The sequence below is a fragment of the Priapulus caudatus genome, unplaced genomic scaffold (genome assembly GCF_000485595.1).
Source record: "Priapulus caudatus unplaced genomic scaffold, Priapulus_caudatus-5.0.1 Scaffold361, whole genome shotgun sequence".
In the NCBI taxonomy this organism is placed as follows: Eukaryota; Metazoa; Priapulida; class Priapulimorpha; order Priapulimorphida; family Priapulidae; genus Priapulus; species Priapulus caudatus.
In genome coordinates, this window is record NW_014577422.1 from 234,863 (window position 1) to 245,616 (window position 10,754).

Consider the following 10,754-nt stretch of genomic DNA (forward strand, 5'->3'; position numbering starts at 1 on the left):
ACGGCGAGATTGATGCCTTTTTAAAATTGCCATCGTGCCCATACGCATTTTTTAGAGAAAATTCAAGGCAATTTCTCACATGCCCCAAACCAAATTGCCGTTCCCCTCTCGTCCTTACATTTCGTAGTGCCTGGTGGAGACGTTACAAGTGTGAGCGTGTGTGGCGGGAGAGGTGGCAGCCTGCAACACGCCGAGGAAAATTACGTGGCAAAGACGTACAGTGTGAGCGGAAGAGGAGCAGACCTGCAACAGCCGGGGAAAATAACGTGCAGACGTTACAAGTTGAGCAGTGGGTGTGAGCTCGGAGAGGAGGTCAGCCTGCAACTAGCCGGGGGAGAAATACGTGCAGACGTACAGTGTGAGCGTGTTGTGAGCGGGAGATGGAGCAGCCCTGCAACAGCCGGGGAGAAATACGGTGCAGGACGTTAGCAGTGTAAGCGTGGTGGTGAGCGGGAGAAGGAGGGCAGCTGCAACAGCCCAATGGAACAAATAAACATGCAGACGGGTTACAGTTACGTATGGATATATTTCCATAATGGCTTGAACTCGAGAATAATGCTTTCAATGTGATAAACAACATCTCTTTTTTTTAATATTCCTGAACAAATTAAAAGAAATTTTGGTGTGCATCTAGGGCAGTAAATCGAGATATAACATACTAGCTCGATACAGTTTCTAATGAGAATACCCAATTAGTCTATAGGGCAGATAATCTGTATTCAATGTATATATGGTTATGTATCGCCCAGACGCCAGGGTGCACATAATAATCAGCAGCTAACCTGAGGTAACCATGGTCTATCTATCTGTCTGTCTGTTGCAACGGTCCCGTCCGTAGCCAAATATCCGCTGTCCGTGGACCGGTTCTATTTCATCCATCAACAGCGTAATCGATCTATTTCCATCCACGACCATTCATCGCATGGCATCTTCTATCAATACATAGTTAGTTACTACTTACGTAATTATCCTGTGATAGACCAGGTGTAACCAGGATTAACCTGTATGGGACAGACCGGTCGTTGCTAGTGTTAATTTCAGAGCTAACTACCATGCTAGCCATGCCTATGCGGTTCAATTCCATCACCATCTCCATTCCAGCGTAATCTCCCTGCCAGCGTTCACTGCAGACCTCCCTAAAAGAACGGACAGACAGAAAAAGTCGGAAAACAATGAACAAGACAGCCAAAAGACTTTTTCAGGTCGTTTGTTTCAGTCTTTGGTATTCCGGTGTGAAATGTTCAGCAAAGTGTATAACAGCTGTTTATAGATGCAGGTTTGTGTGCTTAGCCACTCTGGCAGGGTGCCTTGATTGAGGTTAGGGAGAGCAACAGCAACACTACACAGAATCCTTGAAAATCAACATTATCCACACTACCTCATAACCATTTGGCAACCAGCGTACAATATCTATGAATACACAGCAATGTCACGCACTTCAGACGCAGAGGCGAAGCACACGCACGGCACGCAACTCATGCACCCACGCATGCACACACACACCAGTCACACACAAACGCACACGCACACACACACACCACAACACAACGCATGCACGTCCATTACATACATACAACCACACACACACACACATGATACTATATATATATATATACATATACATGTACATTTATATACATGCATTAACGATGAGATGGAATGATCGAGTGTTACTACATCACAGACGTATACCTCCTCATTCACATCCATCGCAGCCTCCTCCTCCTGCTCCTCTGCCTCCCCCTCAGGTTTCCTCTCAGCTCTCGGATCTCCTCTCTCTCGTATCTGTGTCGACACGTTGAAGTCGTACCTGCTCAGGTCTTCGCTCAGACTGCTATCAGCGAGGTACTGCGAGGCAAGGTAGTGCACCGACGGCAGTGGCGCCCCCTGCCCATCCGCATCGCGATCTATTTCACGCACGGCCGTCCTACGGAACAGTTCATAAATTGAATAAACAACCCTTGATCCATTCTATCATGTATGTATTTACACAATACCTAGCTAGATATGATTTTTACTGCAGTGTTACACAATCGATGAACAACAATTCTGTTTAAAAAGCAATCATTCTTTCACCACATCCAACACTGTTAACTGTGAGTAAATGTTCTGGAAAGTAGACACGAATATGACTGATGACCTTAATAAATTTACTGTAAGGTGCTGATCCACAGAATTCCTCCAAAATGCCACCAAAAGGCTCTTTAGACAGCAATATTCAACAGTAATCTTCCTTCTAATGAAAACCCTCATCGCTGTATACCTTATCGCAACAAACTGCCGTTTTCTCTGCAGTGGCGCCGACAGCTCCCGGTCAAACCCGTAGCGCCGGTGACAGTCTATGATATTGTCCCACAGCAGCTGGCCCTTGGCTGGATTCTCCTGCAGCAGCAGCGAGCTGTAATAGACTGGCTCCGTCTTCGTGCGAGACACCGACGCGACGCACACGTTGTAGGCGGTGCAGTGGTACTGCCGACGTAGCTCCAGTAGCGCCCTCTCTCCACGCATGTCCTCACGACACGCATCGTAACACAACCTACGTGGAGGAGGCAGCAGTCAACTTATAGACTGTTGCCGCTCTCTACTCGTTGCTGTCATCATTGTTGTTGTCATTGTTGCTGTTCTAGTTATCATCATTGATGTCTTAGTTATCATTGTTGCTGTCTTAGTTATCATTGTTGTTGTCACTGTTGTTGTCATTGTTGCTATTCTAGTTATCATTGTTGCTGTCATTATTTCTATCACTGTTGTTCTTATTCTTGTCATTGTTGGTATTGTTTTTGTCACTGTTGAGATCATTGTTTTTGTCATTGTTCATATTTTAACTCAAAAAAGATAACTAGAGATTACTGCATTCTATATTGAGAAAACGAATTGTAAGCATGCATGTCAAATTTAGTCAACAAGGATTGAATAGCTTCTACTACTAAATGTAGTATTCCTCAAGATCACGAGTCATCTAGAATAATAAAAGACAGAAGGTTGGCACTGGTCATGGTAGGGATAAACTTTTACCTTGTTATGACGTGTCAAATCTTACCTGGTTATGACAGGTGTGAAACCTTACCTGGTTTTGACAAGTCTCAAATCTTACCTGGTTACGGCAGGAGTCCAATGGTTGATAGGTGTCAAATGGTTAATATGACAGGTGTCAAATGGTTAATATGACAGATGTCAAATGGTTTATGACAGGTGTCAAGTCTTACCAAGTGATGACAGAGGTAAAACCTTACCTGGTTATGACAGGTGTCAACTCTTTGCTGCCAGCCGGACGAGATGCGAGGAATACCTGGCCGAGTGCAGCATCCTTTCCGTAAACATCCTCCTTAGGTAGACACGCATACATCAACTCCAGCAGCTTCAGGGAGCAGATCTTAGAGATGAGCTGTGACTCATACTGGCGCTCTGGCAGCTACACAACACATGACATTCTGTGACGGATGTGTTGACAATTGACCAACCCACCTATCTGAGCGAGATATAACCACGCTCCCTCGGATATTGTTGATAGGCCGGTAAAACTAGACATAGTGATACGTATTTTATAAGCAAATATGCATAAAAATATTAAATTAGTTAGTCAATTCTATACTAGTTATACACGTCTATGTGTACATGCCTGATTATTGATTCTATAACACTTTCTTGCTAAGCATTGTGTCTAGAACATCCTATTGCAACACTGGTCACAGCAAAAGTTGCCTGTAAACCATACCTAGGCTGATATGTCAAGTCAGAGATACATTATCTATTACATTTTTTACAACTAAAACTAATTTCTAATGCTGAAGTTTTATTTGCATTTGTTTACACGTGCATTGCATTTCATTGAATATCGCGACAACACCTCTACGATATGACGCTACACCCACACACCTTGACGACCTTTGCTTCAATGATGCCGATTATTTCCACCAGGTGGCAGCGAAAGAACTCGACGACAGCGTGGTGGCAGCACTGTCGCAGCAGCAGCAGGACAACGTTGTCGAGGCAGGAGCGTCGGATCTCACCCGGGAAGTTTCCTTCCTCTGCGAGAATGCTGTATCCCGAATCCGCTGCTAGCTTCTGCTTGTCAGCCGAGAGTCTGTCACAAATTTTTTTTTGACGCGTCACGACATGCAAAAAATGTTGTTCATGCTCGTGTTCATCATGAAATGGAATTATTATTATTATTATGATGAAGATAATAATTATTAATAACTTTATTATATTTATTGTCATTATCATTATTATTATATACAGATACACATCCATCGTCAAGGTATAGTTGTAAAGTAAGTAGCAAGTAAGTAAAAAGATGAAGGGTGTGAACACACTGTACATATATAGCTACCTGTGGATGAAGCGTGAGAGAGACGTCTGTAGCTGGTCATGCATCGCATGCTTGCTCTCTCTACACACGATACTGATGACCAGTCTCAGAAGCATGGTGCTACCTGATACCTCCATCACATCCAGCAGCTGTCGAATTAGGATGTCTTTAGGGCAAGGCATGTGTTGTCTCAGTTCAATCATAACATTTAACGGCAAGTTAAGATGTAACAAGAAAGGTTGATGCAGAAAAACATCAAAGAAAGGTTATTATGATGACATTGCCTTTTAACAACACTTTTTACATAGGGAAAAAGAGGGATATCGATACGTGGATGTTATGAGAAGAGCCACAGACAACGTAAGCGTAAGAATGGTTCGTGTCATCGGAGCCATAGTAAGGTAAATAAATCAGTAAATATTATGGCCTCTACACCCGGCTATCTAAATGAACTCAGACCAACATATACTCCGATGAAGCATGTAGAGTGGCAGCTTTGTTAGAACTGTCCCACACTCACCTGCGACATGGCAGCCACATAGTCGTGGTACTTTGGGCTACCCACGATGAAATCACTGCTGCGTAGCGGGAAGAAATCCGCCACCATGCGATCAAGGTTTTCTCTCAGTTTGGTCGTCTCTTGCTCTGGCAGCTCGCAGTAGAAGTGCAGCAGCTCCATCACCCGCGTCTGCCAAAACAGCAGCAGCCAAAATAATCATGTTAACCATTTTTTACATTTTTTTATCATTTTTTTCCCGACTCTAATCCATCCATCTGAGCAAGATAACAACACCCGCCTGCATAACGAAAGTCAGTCAATGTCACCAGGCTTCATACGTGTTTTTACACGTGCGTGCCAAAATTTCGACTACTTCATTGCTAAGCAATGTTTTTAGAACATCCTATTGCAACCATGGTTGGTTAGAGCTCCCCGTCAATCATGCAAGGAAGGTTGGTGCATTACATTATATAACTCCAGCAACAATCGACAATGGGAGGTTGAAGAAAATCAAACACAGATCATGACAAGACAAACGTGGAACATTTTACATTAAAATAAAAATCTAACAATATGTACAAATGTAAACACTGTAAGAAAACTGTAATCAACTACACAGAATGACATGGAAATACACTTGTATTGAGGACTGATGAACATGAAATGGAAAATGTGGATGTATGGTGTCTATTCAATTGACATATGTGTTCACATGAATATCGATGGAAGCATATAATATAGCCATTTATCATAATATATCAAATCATTGCAAAACTTTATTTGGATTAACGATTGCAGATATCATGCATCTGATAAGTCTGGATAATGCTGGATGACTCCGCATAATTCACGGGCGAACACGTGAGCTGCATGGACATACCTTGAAAGCAAGTGACGTGCCGGCGTCCACCAGGAGGCAGCAGTAGGTGTCGTACACGTCACGGTGTGCAGAGTGGCTCCCCTTGGTAGCCACGCTGCTGTCAATGAGGAGGAGTTTTCGCAGCAGCATCAGCAACATGTCCTTCCTGTCCGGCGTGGAGGTTGCAACCCAGAGGTCACGCAGATGACCCCAGCACTGCAGCACTGTGTTTACGACGCCTGATCCATACCTGCACACATAACAAACAGTACATGTGTATGCGCACGCATATGTTATGTACTACCACTATGAAAATCTATATCCTCATGAGAATATGCATATTCACACTACCACATATTACCATCCAGTATATAATTATCACTAACTGTGATAATTGCTGTTATATATATTATATATATATATATAAACATACACACATACATCGTGTGAATAGTTTATGCATGGACTTGATCATGCATGCGTTTGCATGCCTGTGTAGAAATATTTTACATCAGTGTAGATAATAGATGACCAACTGTGACTGTAGTGTGTAGAGTCAACCATGCTCAGGTTAATTTACTAACATCTGTAATTAATACCTTTTCCGAGTCTCCCGATCCTTGCCAACCTGGTCCAGAAGATCCGTGAGGATCGTCATGACAACCGACTCCCGGTTGTTAATTCTATCCAACACTTTCGGTATCAACACTGTTGCCATGCCAACCAGATGGTTGTTGATTTCGTGTCCGAAAGTCGAGTAGAACATGGAACCCTTTGTTGTCTGCTTAGCAGAGACACCTAGTAGCCGTGTGTCATCGAACAACAAACTCAGCAGTGAGTCACTCTGAAATATATAGCATGAAAATTTATGTCACACAAGGTCACAGGTTAAGGAAAAGAAATGCAGTAAGCTTAGACAAAATGCCAAAAATTAACAAATATAATATAATAAGGAAATAATAAAAATGAAGTCAAATGATATTTCATTACAAAAAACCCCTACTTGCACTACAGTTTTCAGCTATACGTTCTATTGTTTCCTGATAAAGGATTTACAACAATAATAACCAGAATTGATCTATTTTGTAAATTGTGTTTATTTTAACTCATGGCTGTATATTTTTCACATACCTCCACCTTCATGGTGAATGCAAGCCTCAGCATCCTCCCTCCCAGCTCCCGCACTGATGGTGACATTCCAGTAAGAGAAGATACACCATCCCTAGGACTCAGGGTGCAACCTGCAATGAAGGATTTAATTCATTTGTTGCCAACTATAATATTTGTGTCGAGCCCTCCCTACAGCAAATAAGCTTCCTGTGTTTATCATATAGTATATTTGCTTGTGTATTATAGGATTATATGCGATATAGTACACTATAAAGCATGTAATAAACCATCTTATCGAGGGATTTATATATTTCACGAACAAATTAGTAAAAATCGTTGAATTTCAGATTTATATTATTGTGTTCATTACACATACTTATCTCTTTAAAAGGAACTGTATTAACTACACGTACCTGTATCGAAATATGACATATTCGTAATAAAGATTCATTATTATTATTATTATTATTCATATATCTATCGATGACAGATGACCAACCTCACCTTCAAACACAGAAGTTAGTAAACTAGCGGGGAGTGCAGGTGCTGCCTCCTGGAGTGCAGGGAGCAGTAGTTCAGCCTTGTACAATTGCTCATATCCACAAACAAGGCTGGAGAGATATCGAGTGTCATCTCCAGTATCTGTCATAAGGCAGGGCAGCCGTGGAAGAATATTGTATCTGTGAAGGTAGAAAACACCCCTATAGATAATAGAATAGGTGACTACATATAACTGAATGGGATGAAACCATGAGTAAAGCTACCAAGAATTAGTAACAAATAAACATAAAGAATTAGCATGAACATATCTAAACAATATAAAACATATAACATATTTTATACTTATAAACATGTTCATGGTATTACTAATCTGTCTAATCATGTTCGAGTCTGTATATATCTATGTAATAAAGCAAAATTAAAATCTGTGGGATAATTACTATCTATTAAGTATTTTTCGTCATTTATTATCTTGTAAGAAAACTTTATTTGGTTACTTCTTCTCTGACAAGCTCCTGGCCACTCTGCTGTGCAGTTCCTTCTTTGGTGCATTGGGTAGTTTCCATGACAATGCTATCAACAAACGCTCCGTCTGCTCGGGTAACTTCTCAACCACCTCGATGTCAGCCATGTTGAATCCCACGCGCGTTGGGTCAAGAACTGATAACAGGACGACATCCCACAATTCCATGCTCCATGTTGAATCGGGTATAACCTAAAGTAAAGCAAACACTGTGAAATGCAACGTTTCCCATTTCATTAGGCCATTCACTTCTCTTCATTTTTCCCTTACCGAAAATTTCTAAAGCATTTTGTGTGTAACAAACTGGGAGTTCACTAAAAGTATTTCAGACAGAGACAATAATTGCAACAATACTTGGTCTTGCGAATAAAAGGCAAACAAATTATTTACATACACGACTACCATGCATTTAGCTTCCCTTCCTTCCTTCCCCATTATTATTCCCACCTCCTTCTTTTCCTTAACCCCAAACATACTCACTTGCAGGCTAGCCATGTTCAGTAGGATAGAGAACAGGTCCATTGCGCGTATGACAACCATGCACTTGGAGCGGTTGTATTTCTCCATCTCTCCCGGCGTGAACATGTCTCCTGTCAGCCCATCGCCGCCGCCGCCGTCTCTCCTCACCAGATGGGCGCATGAAGTCAGACACCATAGCAAAACACGTTCGTTCCTCGCGCTTTCCAGTGCCACCTGTGAGGTGATGAGAGAGGGAACATCTTTGAGGTATCTACACTTCTCATATATATTATCATACTAAGTTTAAGACTATTCTTATTTTATTTCCTTCTGCCATCTAGCATGTAGATTGGTCGTGAAATGGCACAAAAATCCTCCCTGTATCCTGTCTCTCTCTCAATGTATCGCGATAGTGCCTGTCACATATCAAACATAGCAGAATGATGCAGGAGTACAAAATAAGTAAAATGAAATTTTCTTTCATTTTCCCTCTAAAAAAATGATGACCAAGACCGTCTTTTTCATGGAAGTAAAATTAATAGCAAGATGAGCAACAGCTATTCATACCCAAAAATCCACATGCTTTCACGTGTAATGGAGGGTGTCTTTAAGCAAGGGTAAACATCAGCATAACTGTGAGTAAATATGAAATGTCTTTTTTATTTATTTTCCGCATGGTTACGTTCACATTTCCAGCAGCAGACCTGCTCGTACCAGGAAAAGTTTATTATTATAAGTTTATAAACAATGTGTTCATTTTGACCTGCTAAAGATTGCTGAATTGTCGCACCTGCGAACAGAGCCGTTGGCTGTAGGAGTTTTGCAGAAAACACCCACGTGTAGCAGTCGAGTATTGCCAGCATGTGGTCAAACCAGCTCAAAGCTGTCGTCATGGATATGGGTGCTTCAAACCCTTCCTGCTGGTTAGATAGACACGTGGCTCCACCTGGAATCCCTCCTGCCTCAAACCTAGAAACAAAAGCGGAACACACTAGCAGAGTCTGCGCATAAAAAACTGTACATTATCAAAGTAAAGTTCCGACTGGGAAACGGGTAAAGAATGTAAAATTCCTGTTCATTTCGCGATGTAGGGGATGTAAAGGCGGCCCCTACCTCTCGATGAAATACTCCGCTCTATGCAAGTCGAGCAACAGTCGGAAGAATTCGGCAGCCGACTTCACCGGCAACTTAGACTGGTGCATCGACAGTTTGCACACCAGCTCCATGCACTTGTGTCGACACTCCGTCTGCGGTCTACCGCACTGCTGCAGCAGCCAGCCGACGGTTGTGAATAGAGTGGCATCGGTAAACTCCCTGGAATGTGTTAACTCTTTTAATATTAAGATTAATAGATAAATCCAGAGAGAGTGACAGCCACAGCAGCTGAGTTGCTGTCTTTGTCAAGCTGTACTAGCTGCAACCAGTAATATATTGACAACTCAATCACAATAACTTCCAGTCTGAATTATTATGTAAATTGGTGATTCAACCTGCCACTGCATATGGCCGCACACGCCCATGGCATAGACCGGTATGATAATGACATATGAAGGAAGGATTACGCCACGGAAGAAAACTAAAAACCAACTTAAGATTAAAATTATAATGAAAGTTGTTAAAGCTCACTGACCGATTCACTTAAAGATCACTAATTGGGAGGTTTTTGATGGCGGCACTTACTTTGGCCTTCTCCTACTCTTCTTGTCTTTGTTCAGCAGATGTGCCTTGCCTCTGAGGATCCTTTCAATGTGGTCCAGAGCTTGTGCGCACTGCTCTTGTGTTCCTGGGAACACAGACGCCATCTGTTTTCATCAGCACATTCAATCGTTACCACTCACCATAGAATGCACTACCTACATAACAATTCAGGCGAGGTTTTTCATAGAATACACTACATAAACAATGACCCCGACATGGCTTTCAAAAACTACTCTAGCTACCTGATGACTCAGATACAGTTACCATAGACTGATTCACAACAGCCCCATCATCGTGATCTTGTCTCCTAAAACTATTCAAAAATTTGTGCGCAAAGCGAACCCTTCCGAATTTGTAAACCGATAATGACTGATAATGATTTTATAACCGATAGCAAGCAACAGATCAATACAGTAGTAACATTTGTGCTGCAATGAAGCATGACTTATGGAATCCATCAAACTTCGACTGGCATTGTTGGCCAGTTGGAAATCAAGTAGTCACGAAGTGTAACGAGTGAGTTTACCGAGCGATTTCTCATCGTTGTGCGCCAATGCCAAGCTGTCGACGAATGTCACGAGGATTTCTATGATGAACGTGTCTACCAGCATCTCCTCTTCTCTGTAAGCAGCGGATAATTGACTATAGAGCATGACACTGGTCACGTGGGCATGACTACAAAAGAGGGAGAGAGATGGAAAAAGAGGGAGAAAGAGAGAGCGAGAGAGAGAGAGAGAGAGAGAGAGAGAGAGAGAGAGAGGGGGGAAGAGAGAGAGATTGAGAGAGAAAGAGA

At 42.1% G+C, this 10,754-nt stretch overlaps 1 protein-coding gene across 1 annotated transcript in view; it reads right to left on the reverse strand.

Moving 5' to 3' along the window:
- LOC106809525 (DNA-dependent protein kinase catalytic subunit-like) overlaps positions 1–10,754 on the reverse strand; it is a 59,487-nt gene that overhangs the window by 33,816 nt on the left and 14,917 nt on the right. Inside the window, 17 exon segments of the mRNA XM_014812621.1 lie at positions 1,693–1,927; positions 2,264–2,536; positions 3,234–3,412; positions 3,877–4,084; positions 4,334–4,461; positions 4,833–5,000; positions 5,692–5,920; positions 6,270–6,514; positions 6,802–6,911; positions 7,285–7,460; positions 7,779–7,996; positions 8,285–8,380; positions 8,382–8,497; positions 9,054–9,232; positions 9,377–9,577; positions 9,944–10,046; positions 10,488–10,582. Of these exon segments, the coding sequence (XP_014668107.1) occupies positions 1,693–1,927; positions 2,264–2,536; positions 3,234–3,412; positions 3,877–4,084; positions 4,334–4,461; positions 4,833–5,000; positions 5,692–5,920; positions 6,270–6,514; positions 6,802–6,911; positions 7,285–7,460; positions 7,779–7,996; positions 8,285–8,380; positions 8,382–8,497; positions 9,054–9,232; positions 9,377–9,577; positions 9,944–10,046; positions 10,488–10,582 (2,959 nt within the window).